The following is a 19,541-nucleotide window of genomic DNA, read 5'->3' on the forward strand; positions in this document are numbered from 1 at the left end:
GGCGGGGCTTATGGGGAACATCACAGACTCCCGAGATTACCGGAACGTTTTAAAAGTTTCTCGACGAAGTATTGCATCAGAAATCGCGGCATTTCTCACGTCACGTCGGCGCCTGTCAAGTTCCACAACACTCCTGCCGATTCTAGAACCATCATGAGAACAGGCACCTCCAACACCTGCGCGAATGCCTCCTTGGTGCCGAACTTCTCGAAAATGCGTTTTCCTTTCCTTTATCTTTCTTTGCTATAAAGCAATTACCATTACAATAATTTATAATGATGTGCATGACACAAATCAATTTAGTATCAGGGAGTAAAGTAAGTGTACTGGCATCTGTGTTTCTTTTTTCCCAAGAACAGCTGCTGTTTTGTTATGAGGACCAAATGATTATTCAGTTGCTGGCAGAGTTGGACCAAATGATTATTCAGTAGCTGGCAAAGTTTACTTTTATCAGAAATGTTCTTTGTCTTGATTGAATTACAGAATGATGCTTCCTCATGGTAGTTTAAGCTGAAATGGTATATTCGAAGATGTAAATTATGAGATATAAAACTTCCAAGATGACAGCACTTGAAACATCTCAGTTTTTGCATTCTGAAGAATTTGTGTAAAACAGGAGTCTGGCGAATTGTAAAATACATATATAACTTCAAGTAATGCACACCTGAAATTAATTCATGTTCATCAGTTATTTTGAACATAACTGATGCTGAAATAAAAGTAACTGTCTTTTGAACTTGATTGATTTTTTAGGTGTATTATTAACTAACTTTTGTCATTGTGTATTTATTGCTCGCTCATCATTTGTTAAAAAAATGTCATATACTGTGCTGTTTGTTGTGTGGTCTCTATTTTCTCACTTATGAGATGTTGGTAGGATTGGTTATGTAAGTAAATGTACTGTGGCTCTCACTAAATGACATTGAAATTGCTTTCCAGCTGCTGAATACGACTGTGACGTTTGCATTAAAGGAAATACAGGGAAGCAGAGCGGAAGAGACTGCGCTGGAAAATGTGGGAATCAAAATATTCGCAATAAAGATAACATTTGTGTTCCAAAGAATAATCCTAATATTACCTATTGTGATGGAAAACCAAATTCAGGGGCAATTGAGAATAAGTGAGTAGAATAAGGTTTAATTTTTTGGTACATGAGAAAAAAGATTATGATTAACATGACAGTTTCTTATTATGGTGACCTATTTAAAAAAAAAGTGCAATTTGGTTTTGAACATTTTATTCTGACCTAGAAAATATATGATTATGACCAGGTTTCACTTTTTTTTTTTGCCTGCTTGTACTTTATTTTTAATAACAGATGTGGTTAGCCTTAACTAATTTCATGTGATTACCAAGTTTTTAATGATTTCTTTATATAAAAACATGAATTATGTTCATGCAGTTAAAAATAATTTAATATAACTTTTCATAATATAAAACCTTTAGATAATTTTATGTCTCTGTAAAAACTTTATAGCATTTTTTATTCACCCCAGATGTGGAGTTTGTGTCCTGGGAACAACAGGCCTGCCACAAAATAGTGGACAGGATGAGTGTGGAGAATGTGGCAAGGAAAACAAGTGCTTTGGCTGTGATGGGAAACCAAACTCAGGATTTGAGGTTGATCTTTGTGGGAAATGTCTTTCCGTTGATGATCCATCGATTAATGGTACTGTAGTAGAGGAAGGATATGATTACATTCTTTTCCTTACACCAGTGTGATATATGTAATATCTCATGAATACTCTATTTATAAATAAATCTTCCCTGTAGGGTGGTAGTGCCATCAGACTTCATACTTACAGTTCCTTGCAACGTCCCTTTGTCCCCTACCTTCAACCCCTTTCATTCCTTTAGTGTACCTCCATTCATATTCTCTCTCTTCCTATTTCCACCCTCTCCGAACAATTGTTAGACGCCTTCAACGGGGTAGCTGGGTGTGACCTATGGGTCGGCTCCCTGTATTTAGGGTCTTTTGATGAGGAAAAGGCTAATTGGAGGGGTTGCTGTGGTAGTGTTTAACACTCGCCCCAGTTTTATACCGACACCTTTTATATAGGTGAGCGAGTCAGAAGCTTCTGACATGTCCAATTTAGCAGTTCTCTGGTATTATAGCAATATTTTACTAGAAATAGTGCTAAAGCAGACATATTTCACTGGGCGACACGGCTTCCTCGCCCAGAAATAGATTTTTCCTACGTCAAAATCCCTTAATAGTGCAACTGTGAGGTTTTCCTCTTGTTATGCCTTTAAAACTTTTTATTCTCAATTACCTTTTCAGTGCTGAATGAGCTCATGGGTCCCAGTGCATGGCCTCTGGCCAGTGTTTTATGTTCTGATGCCAGTAGATAATTCTATTTCTGTCTTTTATCTTCAGATTGCCAGTCTGTTGGAAAAATGAAACCTTTACTCCTCGATGCAGGGATTACAAAATCTCTGCAAAATAAAGGTAAGCTTTGTTTTACTCATTGTTATTAACTAGAGAAATTCGGGTATAACAAGTATTAAATTTTAATTACATCTAATAGTATTCACTGTTCAAATTACATTACAGTAAATGAAATACCAAGGTGGATTGAGATATCATGGTTGATGATTGCCTCTCGTATTTGCAGATTTTAGATTCACTACCATTGGTTTATATATGTGGAACCCCCCATAGTTCGAAGGGGATATCAATCATATTTTCCAGTGCTGACAAGATTGATAATAATGACAACTGATTGTATGAATACCTAATTTATGAAAAATAATCATTAGGAATATGATCATTGAAAGCTGAATTTACTTTTAACTTCTTATCAACAGTTACCTTTGATATCTTAGTGCTTGTATGTATTCTAGTCATGTACTTTGAATTAGTCATTTATTATAAGTTTTTCATTGTATTGTTGGTATGTATGCATCTTTATAATTTTTTGGCTTGACAGTAATAAACTCCTTATTTATACATACAGTGGTCCCCCCGTATTCGCGGGGGATGCGTACCAGACCCCCCCGTGAATAGTTAGAATCCGCGAATGTTTGGAACCCCTATAAAAATGCTAAAAACAGCCTATTTTGTTAGTTAAAACTCAAGAAAAACCCACTAAAAATTTTCATACATGGTTTTTTTAATAGTTTTATCACAAAAAGTGCATTTTATGATGAAATTCATCAAAAAACCAGGAATTTGTGGATATTTATCATAGAAAAATACCGCGAATGCGCGAATTTTCCTCGAATAATGCAGTGAAACGTTCCCAAGAGAAATCCGCGAATGTGGGAGTCCGCGAATCTGGAGAACGCGAATACGGGGGGTCCACTGTACTTGATTTTGTCCATTCCATAGCCAACCTCTTTTACCGTTGCCAGCATCAATGAAAGCTCCTCAGACTGAGATTTTGGAAGACTTCTTTAGGGACCAGAGTTTGCTTGTAAAGTCTTTAGGGGCCAGTATACTTGCTTGTAAAATCTTTTAGGGCCAGTACTTGCATGTAAAGTTTATAGGGGCCAGTACTTGCATGTAAAGTTTATAGGGGCCAGTACTTGCTTTTCAAGTCTTCAAGGATCAGTAATACTTACTTTTGAAGTTTTCTGGGTCCAGTAGTTGTTTGTAAAGTCTTTAGGGACCAATACTTGCATTTGGAAATTCTATAGAGGCCAGTACTCACTTATAGACCTTGGGGGCCATGTGCTTGGTGTTAACCCTCTCGTACAATATGTTTAACACTCGCCCCAGTTTTATACCGACACCTTTTATATAGGTGAGCGAGTCAGAGGTTTCTGACATGTCCAATTTAGCAGTTCTCTGGTACTATAGCAATATTTTACCAGAAATAGTGCTAAAGGAGACATATTTCACGGAGCGACATGGCTTCCTCGCCCAGAAATAGATTTTTCCTACGTCAAAATCCCTTTTACGGCATTGGTGAACCAGTCACAGGTAGAGGGCAAATGATTATGTATGTGATAATACCTTCTTGGGTGCTATTATTTATTTTTTTTTTTGCAGATAAAGTTAGCAATGACATACAAGAACTCCTGACACTCCAGGCATCAGTAGCTGGAATAGAAGAGAAAGAATTCAGTCTTGAATCTTGTTTGCTTGTCCCTAAGGATGGAGAGGTAAGTTTACAATGATCAAACAATTCTTATTTCAAAGATATATTTTGAATTTAATGTAGCTACATCTCATAAGCTCTTCAGATAGATCTTAAAAATAGGGAGGCAGAATAATTTGGAATTTAGATGCACAATGATTTTTTTTAAAGAAGAGTACTTACGAAGTTGAGTGATAATGTAAGAATAGATAACTTAAGGAGAATAGAATATAGTATAGCAGATGTTGCTATTTATAAGAAATTCTGTACTCTGAGTGTTTGCAGGATTGAAGTAACTAATAAAGCAGTCTGAATGCCATTAGTAAACTTTTCTAACCAGAAGTATGCCTTTTACCCATTGCTGACACTGCTCTGTTTCAGAGTATCAATTCATCCAAGATTACTCAGAGCAAAGACAGCATCAGCGCAGTGTTCACTGATTTAACCCCAGGGGACTACAAACTCAGTGTTACGTTTGTAGCAAATGTCAAAGCAAACAAGATGAAAAAGATTCAGTTGGTAAGTTGCAGCTTTATTTGTCTTGTCAGCATACAGATGTTATGAGCTTAATTGTCTTTGCTATTTTTCTGATTCCAAAACTTCCCTTATTATAACAAGGTAAACTTTATTGACAAAACCAGGAGCCTCATTACTCTATAATTTTATATTTGAATGTACAGGCACATAATCAGGATTATTTTTTTTTTTATTTCATGAAGGCTGCAATTACACTTACGACAAATGAAACTGTGAAAGTGGTAGACTCCAGTCAAATGAAAATAGCACTACCCTCCGGCTTCAGTGAAGTTAACAATAGTGTAGAAACCAAGGTAAGTTATATAGATCTTGAATATAAACTTTTTGAGTGGCATTTGAAGCCATATATAGTACATAATTGCACTTGGTGGAAAATGCTGAAGATTGTGTAAAGGTTCAATTGCAATACTGTACTGTAAAGTGTTAAGAGGAATAAGGAAACAACTGATAGACATTGACGATGAGTATTTGAAGGATATACAGGCAGTCCCCGGTTTACGACGGGGGTTCCATTCTCGAGATGCGTTGTAAGCCGGAACATCATCAAAAATCGTCAAAAACCATAAGAAAACCTTACTCTTAATGCTTTCGTTTTATTGAAAACTATGTAAACGGCATTTTTATTGTTTTTTCATAAAAAACTTCAAATATTAATCATTTTGCTTTTTTGAAGTCATATTTCTTCCGTTGGATCAGTGTCTTAAGTGCCATAACCCTGGAACGTGTCGTGACCCTGGAAATAATTTCTGATGAACATAATTGAAAAGTGTCATAACCTCGGTACGTCGTAAGCCGAAACCGTCGTAAACTGGAGACTACCTGTAAAAGGAATGATTTAAACATAAATCCTTGGTGAAAATCATAGTTAAACTTAAAATTCCAAAAATTAATGGTGAATTTGTGCATGTAATATATGCCACATAATTCCTCTGTGGTCAGCAGATTACCAAAGAGAATTGCTGGGATTGGAAATTATTCATTCCAAGGTGTTTTAATCCTCATGAACCAAATTTTTCAATTTTCAGGTGAAGCTAAGTGTAAACGAAGGGACAATAACGGACGAGATTACCTGTATTCTCTTCTCAGATAAAGGTAAAGGGGAATTTGCTTTGTGGAGTTAAATATTACAAGTATTCTTACACGTATACTATGAAACCAATAAACTTCCATCTCTTCATATTATATTATATTCTCTCTCTCTCTCTCTCTCTCTCTCTCTCTCTCTCTCTCTCTCTCTCTCTCTCTCTCTCTCTCTGTATAAATAGTCAAAGTTGCATCTTGCACACAATTTGTAAAATTACGTAACTGTAGAACCACAAGATCAATATAGTTTAGAATTCTCACCTTTCTTTTTTTGGCACAGGAAAAGGCAAGAAAGGACCTTTAGGAATACCACATGAACTTGCCACAGAAGTTACTGCTGAGAAGGAGGTGACATGTACGATACCTACTAGTGTGCCACCTGGACCCATCAAACTCGGCCTAGCACTGACGAATGCGGCTGTTGAGATGATCAGATCGTAAGTGTTTATTAATCTTCTGGTAAATTGGTGACTTGAAAATCATGTGTATGCATGTGTTATTACTCATGAAGCCTAACTTAGTTATAGCAATAAAAAAATATTTGAAGTGTACACATTCATAATATAGTTTTCATACATGATACATACATTCATATGATATATATCTGTACTTATTTACATAATATTTATCCAGATAATCTTTTGAGTGCATTTTTGCTCCAGCTTTTACTCAACAGAAAATATGAAGTCTTACCATTAAAGCTTTGAAATATCTATATTTCATAACTCTAGATTCCATTTTTACTTTAGATAAAATACATTGTCTGTCATTGCTTACTTAATGATGAAGTGGGCAAAAATATTTTTTTTATCTGTTTTACCTTTTTTCATCTTGTTTTGAAGAAGATAAAGGAAGTAATACGTACCATAATCTTGTACCTTGTAGGGGGTAGTGCTGTAGTGGCCCTTACATAGTACTGTGTAAGCATTACTTGAGGTTTTATAGTGTAATTGTTCTTTACAGCATTCCTTCAGTCCCTAGCAGCAAACCCTTTCATTCCTTTAGCTGTACCTCTGTTCATATTTTCTTTCTTCCACTCTACTTTCTACCCTCTCCTAACAATTGTTTCATAGGGCAGCTGCGAGGTTTTTCTTTTGTTAACATCTTTAAAACCTCTACTCTTAATTACCCTTTCATCGTTGAATGACCCCTTCATAGGTCCCAGTGCTTGAACTTTGGTCTAAAGTTAATACGTATTCCATTCTATAATCATGTATTTTTGTGTGCTTAACATTTGATTGATATATGTTACATAGAACAGATTACATCTGAATTCTCTTCTTGCAGGAAGGAGTTAAACTTGAGTACAGTGGCACTTGCTTTGAAATCCAGCCCACCAGCAGTTGTGTCAGCAGAACTTGATGCCACAGGTGAAAATCTGCTGGTTACTTTTGATCAAAACATAGAGACGAAAACTGACTGCCAAGATATATTCAAGTGGCCCTGGAAAGAAGGTCAAAGTAAGTAATGGTGTAGAGCATCGTCTTAATTGTTTTTGTGGTTCATGAATTTAATATCGTGAGTGTAAATTAGAGATTGGTAAATACTAAATACCAGAGAGTGATATCTGTGTGTGATTTTGTAATTGAATAATAGATATTAAGCATCTTTGAAAAGTTTAGTACTGTGCAAGGGTTATCTGTTTAGGCACTGGTACTGTATAGTATGCCTTTTAGAAAAATTACATTCATTGTTAATAATGGTCTGAGATGTTTTAGCTTTGGAAAATCCCCAGTACAGCGAGTTCATGTACTGTCTGTGCTGTAAAGATTATTCTGATAAGTTACTGTATACAACTCTTGTTGGAATTGTAATTCTGACAAGTTCAAATTGTAATGTACAACTGTTGTTGGAATTACACTTGTTAATTATACAGTACTATTCTGGAAATGATTTCAAAAGGAAATTTATCATGAACTTTTCCCTTTTAATATTACCAGTAACTCTGCTTAAACCCATTATAATACATTTTTTTCAAATTGTACCTACTTGCACATTTCAATCCAACAGAATCACCGCCACCACCAAAGTGCGACATAAAAGCCTCAAATATGAATGTCAAGTTGAATGGACGGGTGAACGTCATCAACGGTACGATTTTGGAATTCTCAGATGGAAGTGGAATTATAAGGAAGGACGGGCATCCAAGCACTGCCCCCCAGGCCAAGGGAAAAGTGACAGTCATGCAGAGAGAGAAATTGGTGGGTAACAAATGGGTTTTAATTGAAAAATAAGTACGTAATGATCATGAACAAGAAAGAATCTGTGGCCTAGAGGTTTCTCAACACTGTATTAAAAATGTATTAAAAAAAGTTGGAAAGAATCATGAATCCTGAGATATTTAATAGGGATGTATTGCATCCAGATACATTATAAAATATACATACAGTCAATGAAATATTTAGCCAATAAATGCCCCTTCTCTTTTCAAAACCTCTCTTATTAGTTCATTTTTAATTTTTCACTTCAATATTTAAACCTATATTTTGTCGTAGAGCTTTTATTAAAGGCAGTATTTTAATTAAAGATTAAAAATATTAAGGCTTTGATCTGAACAAAAGTAAAAAATAAATATTTAGATGTACAGCCTTGATTACTTTATGGGACCATGCTCATTATGTTGAAAGCTTTTGCATTGTTAGCTATAGTAATTCTTAAATAGGCATGCTGAACTTTGATCCTCAAAGATCTATTTTTTTCAGTCTGGTATATAACTTTTTCTGTATTGTTTACATTTAATTGGTACTGTACACATTGTAGTCTATAAATGTTTTATTATAGTGGAAACTTGGATGGTGACCGGATGCTATGATTTTTCTTTGTTTATATGGTGTCATTTTTCTTGTATTTATGTAAAATGATTCAGGTTCATCATTTAATTATTTTGTTGTTTCTTGAATTCATTGCAGGATGAAATTAAGTTCAAGCTGAGCGGTGACACACAATCATGCAATGGTTCAGATGTCAAAGTGTCTGTCTCCAATATAGTAGGAGCCAGTCTTGAAGATGTTCAGGTGGGGAACTTTTAATGTTCTTTTGGAATGGAACTTGTTTATATGTGTGTGTGTGTGTGTCTTAAACCTTGCTTAGGATCACCAATTAGCAGAATGTGTCTTAAACTACATTTCACTTTGCTTTGGATTACCAATAAGTAGAAGAAATTCCTCTCATGCTGTTGTATCTTCCTCATGCTGCACAGAGTAAGCATTACTTTAGGTTCTATGCAGCATTCCTTTGGTACCTAGCTGCAACCCCTTTCATTCCTTTTACTGTACCTCTGTTCATATTCTCTTCTATCTTACTTTCCTCCACCCTTTCCTAACATCAATATCGTTTTCAAAGCTGAATGACCTCATATGTTCCAGTACCTGGCCTCTGGCCTAAATTTTATGTTCCAGTTTTTCTCATGCTGTTATAAAGTTAAGACAGATTGATTTAAGCTAGAAATAAAACTAAAGGAAGCCCCCATTCATTTATTAATGAACTGTCTGCTTAAAAAATTAAATGTGTACTTAATGACATTTAGACTTACAGTACATATTGTATTTAAAAATAGTATTTCAAAATTTACGAAACTATCAACTTATAAGGTTGGTGGTCTCTTTCTATTTGAGAGAAAATATCATCCATATATTTTTTTTCAGATCACCTGGAACACCTCATGGTCCCCTGGAACAACTTCATGGGGCCAGAGAGAAACATTGAGGACATGGGACAGTGTAAGAGAAATCAAGAATAAATCGGTTGTTACAAAGACAAGCACAGGAGAAACTATGTCCTTCCCTGGAAATTTAGTAAGCTTTTTTTTACTGTTTCTGACTATTATTTTTAAGGGAACTGTTAGTTGACAAAATGTAGAATAAACAAAATGTGTCTGTGAGACACTTTGCTTTTGGTAGTGGCAAATTTGTATTTTACCATACATTTTACTATACACTGGCTTCATTAGTAGAATATGTAGGATAAATATATGGCCTATGTCTTGTATGGTTTGTAAGTTATGGCCAGGGTGGAATTTCTGGCTTGACCTGTGTGTTCTACTTTGATTTTGACTGTAACTTAGCACACTCGATGCATTAGTGGATAAGCAGGCTATATATACAAGTACCTATTTCATATGATTTAAAAGTTATTGCAAAGGTTAGATTCCTGGGTGTACGTATGACCTTTGAGTATAACACAACTTGAATCCACAAGAAACTATTCAATCCTTATGAATCATAGGATATAAGTATTTAGTTTTAAGAATAAATTTGTTTTCAAAGATGACAGCATCACAGCATAAACATGGACAGTGGAGAGGTAGACCAACAGAAAGTTCCTCGCTGGATGAATGGTTTTCGCGCTCAGTTGCTAATCTGGTGGTCCGAAGTTCGAATCCCGGCTCGGCCAACGCAGAATCAGAGGAATTTATTTTTGGTGATAGAAATTCATTTCTCGAATAAGTGTGGTTCGGATCCCACAATAAGCTGTAGGTCATGTTGCTAGGTGACCAATTGATTCCTAGCCACGTAAAAATATCTAATCCTTTGGGCCACCCCTAGGAGAGCTGTTAATCAGCTCAGTGGTCTGGTAAAACTAAGATATACTTAGACCAATGGAAAGGTCAATTACGTATTGGATGCCACCCTAAGGTGAAACCATTTGCACAAGAAAAGTCAAAAAAGGGATTTCCTGAATAACAACTTCACTGTGCTAACAAAAGTCATGAGCATCATCAGCAACCTTGTATACTACACGAATAGACTTGATCTTTATTTAAATTCAACCACATTTAATTGTGGTATTACAGATTTATGAGAAACTGGGAAATGAAAGGATTGGAAATGAGACTCAGAGAAAATGACATTGTCCCCCTTATCAGTGGGGCTTCCGTTCAGCCAGCATGATGATGTCAGTGATTTTCGGCACTGCTAAGCACAGAAAAAAATAACCAATTTTTGGTTGTCAGCGCCGAAAAAGGGATTTTGACGTAGGAAAAATCTATTTCTGGGCAAGGAAGCCGTGTCGCCCAGTGAAATATGTCTCTTTTAGTCACTAGACAAGCCCGGTAAAACTGGATCGCAGACAACCAAGCCCGCCGATAACCGGGGACTGCCTTTACAATTTTAATACAAAGATAAATGGAAATTTGAGTTTCATTTGGTTGATCATTGGATATACATTTTGTGTGTCTCTGTTCTGTTTCCAACTCTTGACACTAATTGTGTAAAAAAAAAATTTTTCTTTCTATAAGGACTTCAGTTCTTTTAATTAGTTTCATACATACGTGCAAATGTTAGTTTATTGTACCATAAACAAAATACAGGAAATTACAAATTACAGGACAGTCATATTTGTTATATTCTAAACAATTTTAATGAAAAGATGTGTTAACAATGACATATTTTGATCTATTTCTGTATCTGCATTAAATTTTTTCTAGGTAATGCCAGGCAAAGATTACATGGTAATTGCTGAAGTGGAAGCACCAGGATTAACTAGTGAACCCCAAGCTGTGTATATCTCGGCCGTGCCTCTTGGCCAGACGCTTCGTGTCACCATCGAGGGACCTGCAAATCTCATGGTTGACCGCAGCAACACCTTCAAAGCAGTTCCTTCTCTTTGCATCGAAGATCAGTCCCTTGAAGAATTTGATTTCCAGGTAGATTTTTTATAATTTTTGTAAAAACCTTGCTCACAGGAAGCAACTAATGTTTTTTTTTATTATTTCAGATTTCTAAAAGTGGTGATAAGCTGTGCCCCCACCTACCTTTTGCACGTTATCAGATGTTTTTCAGAATCTGTGTCTTCTGACACATGAACCTCTAGATTAACATATGGAAAATTTGTGACTAGAAGCTGAGGAATACAGTGAACAGTTGCTAAGAAAACTCAAAATTAAATTTTATTTTGGATTCCAAGCTGACTCATTCTCCATCTCATTCAGTTTATGAAATTTTACTCATTGTATTTTATATTGTGTTGCTCCTATCTGATATGACAATTTATGTCATTTTACCTAATCCTTTTATTTTTCAACTTCTTATTTACCCCATTTAACATACTGAATTCATCATTGAATTTGTTCATAACTCTATTGCACTCTATTCAAAGTCTGTAATATTCATAATCAGATATCTGTCATCTTTCATAATATTTGTTGTATTAAATGTACAAGTCTAATATGGAAGGTTGTGATTTTTATGCCATTTTTGACATATCTAATATAACATTTCTCTTCTTTGATCTGAAGATACATGTATTCTTACCTACTATTGCCTATCATACATGGTCTGATGTCTGTGTTATTTGGTCTAGAGTCGGTCTTTGTGGAACAGATCTTGTATAATATCATCCAAAACGAACCCAAGGTCAGCCTAATCCTAGTTATATCTTTCTTTTCAGTATCTATGGAACATTGAACCAGAAGGAGCTGACTGGAAGGACAGGGAAGGGAGAAAGGTGACGATTCCTAAAAACATCTTGAGGGGAGGACGTAACTACACAATTTCCGTGAAGGTGTCTGATATGGGGAATCCTCCTGTCAGGGGAGAGGTAAATAGCAGAGGACTTATTTTTTTAAGTTTAGGTATTTTGTCCTTAAGTTGTTCTGATTGCATATATTTTATACGATATTATATGCATACATGCATGTGTATTAGTGTATTTGTTTCACCTTGTGCATATGGAGATAAAACAAGGACAAGGTCATGGTCCTCATTTTGGGGTAAATACAGGAGAAACAACAGATGGAGATTTTGAAAGTTCAATCATTTTTTTTTTACCTCAGAATATTTTTAAGAAAGTTGAAATGGAAATGAGTTACAATGACAAATGACGACAACTTTGCCCAGAATTCTTTCCTTTCGTAGATGTCAGAAAACTTGTGACTACCGTAGTTAGTTCAAGAAAAAGTAGGTTGTTTTATTTAGAATGGACTAAATCTTTATTGAGAGTTCTTAACATATTTTTCTTGTTGCATTATCAATATGCATACCATTCTCTTAATGCTATGGTATTTACATTAAATGTTTAAAGTGCATACTCTTACAGGTGACCAAATTTCATTAAACTACAGTTCCACAACATACGATAACCTTCTTATGCTTACGATAATGAAATTAAACTTTATTTCAGGGAACCCTGGAACAGACCACTGTAATTCAGGGCGTCGAGGCACTTGTATCAACAGACAACCTGAAAGTTGGATCGACAACCCCTATAAAACTTGATGCCTCCAATTCATATGACAAGGACAACAACTATGGCCGACTTCATTTTAGGTATGATTTTTTATAACTAACCTGGTTTCACTTTTAGTTTGTGTGTGTGTGTGTGTGTGGTGTGTGTATGTGTGTGAATGTGAGGCGTAACATACAATTTATTGTTTATACGTAGACAGCCCCAATACAAAAACACACTTTCAGAAAAGTATGTTGCTCTCTTTGATTTAAAAATTCCCAGAACATTGTCTTGTCATCAATTGTAGTCCCTTTTCTCAGTTGGATTGTGGTTAAAGGGTAAACCATTTCTATTTACATGTTCCCTAGGCTATACAAATAGCAGTTACGTAATTGGGTATAGAATAAATCAAGACTGTTTTCCAAGTTCAGTTTTATGAAGGCCTTTTTCTACTAACTCTTCCCTCCTTCCCTCCAACACAAATTCCTATCAAATATCTTCCCAATGAGGGAAGGCACAGTGTTAATAAGCCAGTAGATAGTAAATATTAATGTGAGCAATTCTGATGCTATCAGAATTACTCGCATAAGAGTTATCTGTTCTTTTTTTTTAGCTACCCCTATTAAGATAAACAGATTGTTCATGAGAAAATATTTACACACACAAGTATTCAGGATTAAAAGATACAGTGTTCATTAAATTTTGAAGTTTAGTATTGAAATAGGTTTTTCTTTACCATGAGTTCCTTCATGTTTAGCTACTCAGAATATAGTAGGTTACCCATACTTCTGTTATTATATTTTTTATGTGAATTGTGGATTTTTTTACTGGTCTATGAATTTGTATAAGCCATACTATTAATATTGATGTGTTCTATTGCAAACTTCAAGTTCTAGCTCATCAGAAATACAATGAGATTTAGGTACATACTTGAACCCCCTTCCCACCTTACCTCACCCCACAGAAGAACTGAAAAATGGAGCCGATGCAGAGTAGGGAGATGGGTAGGCATGAGAAATGTGACTGTGAAAACACTTTCACCTTTCCTAGAATGCCTTGTCCTGACCTAACCAGACTGACTTTGGGTGCTGTGCCCTGATCTGGTCTAAAGGGTTTCACAATCCCCCCCTCTCCAAGTAACACAAATAACACTGACTATCAGTATCCCTACTCTGCATACTACCAAAAAAACATTAATACGCCAATTAGTAGTGCTTCCTGAATTACATATCTGTGGTTGAGTGGCATCTCGACTTTTCATATTGGACTAGTGTTTGTGTAAAATATCAAAAAGACTAATCAATGTTATTCAGGTGTTTTTGCCAGTCTACTGTTATGAATTCTTATGCATATGCATTGCACATGACCATAGGTGCTTACAGTACATTGTTTATTCCACTATTTGCAGTTTAAATTCTGCAACTTATTTTTATTACAGATGGTCCTGTTTGACAGAAGACAACAGCGGATGTTTCGTGATTGATAAGAGTGGCAAAATGGACCGCTTAGAAAATGCCATTGACCAGAGTAAATTGACTAACCCCATTCTTCAACTAGAGCCCCAGACTTTGCCACCTGGCAGGTAAAAAATAAAAACATACTTTCATGGCCTTTGGTAAATGTAATCTAATTCCTCTGAATATTTATAATTAGTTTTGCTCCAGAACTTTAATAGTTCTGTATTGTGATTTGTACAGCAAATGTTTCATGGTACTGTGTGTTTCATGCTAATCTGTACTGCATACTTTGCAATTCTTATTAATCTTTCACCCACTTTTAATATGCAGTCATACAAAATGCCATTGTATTATAAAGAATTGATGTTAAAACCAAGTGTTTTTAGAAGCCAGTGTATAGTATTCATGCACACATTTAACAAGAACTGGTGTTTTTTAGCTTGAACTGTTATTTTCATCTTGTTTTATTCATGAAAAGAGTTATTGGGTATCATTAATTTTTACTTGTTAGAACTATAATATCTGAATGATAAGAGAGTCTTTAATGTTAATTGATGGCACAACTTCTTGTGAAGCACTTGATTTTTATTAAACCTTGATTTGTGTTCAGATAATATGACCAGATAACAGGTACATCTATGCTTTAATTAACAGGAAAAATTTAGAATTTCTCGAAGTACCAAGACAAATCATGATATGATAAAAACAGCTAAAGAATAAACATGAATATTCTAGATTTTTGTTGAAATTGTTGCTATTTGAAAGTGACTTCCATTTCAGGTATATCTTCACTGTTGAGGTTACAAAGGACAAGTTATCTGATTCTACTACTGTTAATGTTGAGGTAGCACCAGGCAGATTACCTGTGCTAGTTACAAAAAGTTCTAGTTCAGTCATTGACGCCCAAGAAAAGGTATGTAGCATATCCTAATCAGCATTTTTTTTTTTTTGTCTAACAGTCATCCTATTCTACTGGCTGTTTTTTATAGTGTGGTGCTTCGGGTTGCATCCTGCCTTCTTAGGAGTCCATCACTTTTCTCAGTGTGTGTGCTGCTTCTAGGAGCACACTCTTCTGCATGTGTCCTGGAGCTACTTTGCTATCTAGTTTTTCCAGGTTCCTTTTCAGGGCTTTCGTGATTGTGCCTAGTGTCTCTATGATTATGGGTACAATTTCCACTGCCATATCCCATGTCCTTCTTATTTCTCTTTTCAGGTGCTGATACTTATTAATCTTTTCTCTTTCTTTCTCTTCTACTCTGGTGTCCCATGGAATTGCAACATTAATGAGTGATACTTTAATTATTATTATTATTATTATTTTTATTTATTACCAGAAGATAAACATCTTATATGCAACAAGCCTACAGGGTTCATTGACTTGAAATTTAATCTTCCAAAGAATATTTTGTTCATTTGACAGAAGTTACAAAGGATACATAATAGGAAATACAGAAAGAAGAGGCGAGTTATCTGAAAAAGAAAAGAAGTGAAGTAATAAATAAATAGATAAAAGTGAAACTACAGTCCAGTCAAGGCTGTCCGTGTGTCCAATAGTACTGAAATTCTGAAAGGGGTAACAGCACTCGTTGTAGAAGGATTATGTGACATAATTGTCATTGTGAACACATCTGTTAAAAATGCTATTTGTTCCTAGCAATTTCTGAGTTTGTTAAATCATACAAAACTATCTGTAATAATTTATTTTTACTTTTTAGAATTTTATACCTTAACAATTCAGTACTTTTTTCATGAACTGAATATGCATTTGGTTTGTTTAAGTATACGTACATACTAGTATTGTACTTAGCAAATCTTATAATCAGCTGAAATTTATATTTATGTAGTCTTTCTAAAACTTTTGCCATATTTTTTATAGTTTTCTGAAAGCAAAAAAAAAATCTTAGAATTTATAATGGAGTCTCAGAAGTTGACATAAAGTACACTCATGATTGTGCTATTCATGAGGTAAACCATGTACTAGTACAGAGCTGGTAACCATGCCCTAGTCTTCTTTTCATGAGATTGTCTTCATTATACTTTTTCAGGTCATGATTAAAGGGCTTATAACAGGTCAAGCAAATTTACAAGCCTGGTGGGAAGTGGTTGATGCACCAGGGTTTTCTTCCGCTGATATTTCGCGGCTGCCAGCTGGAGAGAAGACAAAGTTTGAGGTGAATAGCACATTTTAAATGTCGTATCTACACTATTGAAAGCAATATTGCAAAATCTGATTTTTTCCTCATTCTCTCTTCCAAGTATCCTTAAATATTGTTTTGGTCGATAGGGAAAAAAACTCTATCGCAAGAGTATATATAATGTTCTAAACGGTCCACAATAATATTAAGAGTCTTAAAAATTATACACGGACTCTTAACACTTTGTATTATAGTGGACCCTTTAGAAAATTGTTTTGGTTATCAGTACCTCCCTTATCACAAGGTGAATTATTTCTTCATGAACTCAAAGTAAAGTTAGTTCACAAGTATGTAATTATTTCATGTTAGTGGGTACGTATATACAGAAAAAAATAGAATTATAAATCCAGAAATCTCTCTCTCTCTCTCTCTCTCTCTCTCTCTCTCTCAGTATTTTTAAACTATGGAAATTGTACTTCACTTTAACTCACTGTCATTCATTTATTATATGTTAGTTTTGCATCTGCCATTTTTTCTTTACCAAGTTCTTTTTTATATTTTGATATTTCATCCAGGTGTGTAAAAAAATTCTATTCCCAGAACATCATCAAAAAGTGTACATGTGATTTTTTTAAATGAAATGTTTTCCTTGTTTAATATTTGCCTAAAATCTCTAGTGGCATTTATGATGACATTTTTAAAAAGTGTAGAGAACATTCTCCTCGTTTGTAACATTTCTTGCATTAACTTTGTTATCAAGTCTTTGAACTTTTAATTATCTATTGCAATTTTTATAGTCTCCTGTATCCTTAATTTCACTTTCCCTCCAACTTACAGACTGAATCAAATGGCCGTGAATATGATTTAGTGATTCCTAAGCCAGAAACCTTGAGACCATTTGAGCGCTTGGAAGCTGGAACGTTTTACAAGTTCCGACTAACGGGTGAAACTGAAGACGGAGCCTTCGGTTTTGCTGAAGTCAGCGTGAGGACAAACAAGATCCCGGCTGAGGGAACATTCCAGGTAGAGTCAGTTTATAAGCCATATAAATCAGTTTATAAGCCTTTGAAATCTGAGAAGCATTCAGTCAGGTTTTAAGTTATTAACGAACTAAAACTTACCTGGTTTTAATGCAATCTGAATCATTAATCTCATTCTATGGTTTTCTTCCTGAAGGTCTCTCCAAACAAAGGGGATGCCCTCATCACAAATTTCACCTTCAGTGCTTCTGGGTGGAGTGACGATGCAGAAGACCACCCACTGACAACCTTTTTCGGGTATAAATTCAAGAATACAGAGAAGAATAAAGACTCGGATGTTATTTGGGTGTACTCATCCACCAGTGAATCTCCATCGGCTACCTTTACCCTTGCAGCAGGTAGGGTGACATGTAATTTTAGAATGACCTTGATTTAGTTGTACCTGAAAATTCTGCCAAAGTGAAATTGACAAGAAAAATGGCAAATCTAGTTTAGGAATCCACACTGAACTTTATACCTGGTAGATTGTCTCAAAGCTCTACATGGAGAAAAATTTAGGTACTTTCAAGCAAAGTACATTTCATTCTAAAATTAATTATCTGCATGGGACAGTGTTAATATATCTTGATATTTTAAACCATATGTTAATAATATTGATGTTTTGAAAAAAGTTGATGACTTCACATTGTTGATAAAGTAGGGATATATAGATAAGGGAAAAAGAAAGATTATTATGATTATTTCTCTTGTGTACTACATACAACATTATTAACGTATTACTGATTGCCAGGTTTATATATTGTCAACTACATCTCCTCTACTTACTACTGTTACTATGTCTCTGTCTAATCCCTATGAAAATTATTATTATTATTATATATTATTAACACCATCCTTATTAGCACTGGGCAAAATCATCGGGAAATAACATGAATCACTAATCTTTTGAAACAGAAAAGCCAGTTACAGTAATCATCCCAGTAGTAAGAGTCTGTGATGTATACAAAGCCTGCAACATGATGGAATCTGATCAAATCATCTTGAAGCTGCCAGATAGCATCCCAGCAAGTGTTTTAGGGTAAGTCTTTTTTTATGTTCAGTAAAACTGATGAACTGATGTACAGTACTACAAAGTTTTTTATAAGGAAATACGTAATTCAGAAAATGTAATCCCAATATATTTTTACAAACTTAGGTCAGAAAGGCTGATAACTTATGTCACTGAGTGACAAAACTGTGGCAAAAAGGGATTTTGACGTAGGAAAAATCTATTTCTGGGCGAGGAAGCCGTGTCGCTCCGTGAAATGTGTCCTCTTTAGCACTATTTCTAGTAAAATATTGCTATAATACCAGAGAACTGCTAAATTGGACATGTCAGAAGTCTCTGACTCGCTGATTAGGAAAAAAATAGATTAATAAATTAATAAATGGATAAAAATTTAAGTTACATAATTATTAGAATACAATAAAAATTGCTTTAGGGCAGTACATCTTCACTTGAACTACAGTAAGAGAAGGGGAATGGAGAAATTTCTAGCTCTGCTTTGTAGAGTAGGGGAGGTCACATGAATCAGAGAAAACAAGACGACATTCCGTTAGAGGGGAGATGAAATTATCCATTTTACCTTGTACACAATTGCTGTTCCTTTTAATTGAAATAATGAAATTTTTTTATGTTGAGTAATTTACACCCAAGAACTACACTTGCAAAGAGGATCCGAGCAATGATGAGATTATTTCTGCCTGCATTATCTAAAAAGCAAGTTACATAACCTTTCTTCATATTTGCACAACCACTTCCTCTCGATAATGTATCGAGACTATTTTTATTCCTTTTTAGGAACATGGCAGACCAGTTTACAAACATGCTGCAGGATGATGCTGCTGTATCAGGAGCTCTAGCAACAGTCAAAGCACAATTGGCTACCCTGGGTACAATGGGTGCTGGAAATGAAGCAGGTGCACTGCTTGCTTATGCTGAAAACTCTGTGCAGGGAAAGACTGTGGACCTGATGAACAAGTAAGTGACAATTACTTGATTAATCGTACTTATACTTTTAGTTTGAAAGTTTGATACACATTAACAATAGGGAGTCAGCAAAA

At 35.1% G+C, this 19,541-nt stretch overlaps 1 protein-coding gene across 5 annotated transcripts in view; it reads left to right on the plus strand.

Moving 5' to 3' along the window:
• The window catches only part of LOC135196421 (uncharacterized), a 114,351-nt gene that overhangs the window by 77,622 nt on the left and 17,188 nt on the right, over positions 1-19,541 (plus strand). For all 5 annotated transcript variants that reach the window (XM_064223226.1, XM_064223228.1, XM_064223229.1 and 2 more), the window contains 22 exons: positions 940-1,120; positions 1,497-1,669; positions 2,378-2,449; positions 3,995-4,107; positions 4,464-4,601; positions 4,802-4,912; positions 5,645-5,711; positions 5,983-6,139; positions 6,990-7,162; positions 7,713-7,903; positions 8,612-8,716; positions 9,347-9,496; positions 11,128-11,346; positions 12,090-12,239; positions 12,822-12,967; positions 14,305-14,448; positions 15,104-15,236; positions 16,369-16,494; positions 17,296-17,481; positions 17,635-17,836; positions 18,393-18,516; positions 19,279-19,458. In XM_064223226.1, the coding sequence (XP_064079296.1) occupies positions 940-1,120; positions 1,497-1,669; positions 2,378-2,449; positions 3,995-4,107; positions 4,464-4,601; positions 4,802-4,912; positions 5,645-5,711; positions 5,983-6,139; positions 6,990-7,162; positions 7,713-7,903; positions 8,612-8,716; positions 9,347-9,496; positions 11,128-11,346; positions 12,090-12,239; positions 12,822-12,967; positions 14,305-14,448; positions 15,104-15,236; positions 16,369-16,494; positions 17,296-17,481; positions 17,635-17,836; positions 18,393-18,516; positions 19,279-19,458 (3,241 nt within the window). The remainder of the gene's footprint in view (positions 1-939; positions 1,121-1,496; positions 1,670-2,377; positions 2,450-3,994; positions 4,108-4,463; positions 4,602-4,801; positions 4,913-5,644; positions 5,712-5,982; positions 6,140-6,989; positions 7,163-7,712; positions 7,904-8,611; positions 8,717-9,346; positions 9,497-11,127; positions 11,347-12,089; positions 12,240-12,821; positions 12,968-14,304; positions 14,449-15,103; positions 15,237-16,368; positions 16,495-17,295; positions 17,482-17,634; positions 17,837-18,392; positions 18,517-19,278; positions 19,459-19,541) is intronic.

Source organism: Macrobrachium nipponense, chromosome 17, assembly GCF_015104395.2.
Source record: "Macrobrachium nipponense isolate FS-2020 chromosome 17, ASM1510439v2, whole genome shotgun sequence".
NCBI classification, from domain to species: domain Eukaryota; kingdom Metazoa; phylum Arthropoda; class Malacostraca; order Decapoda; family Palaemonidae; genus Macrobrachium; species Macrobrachium nipponense.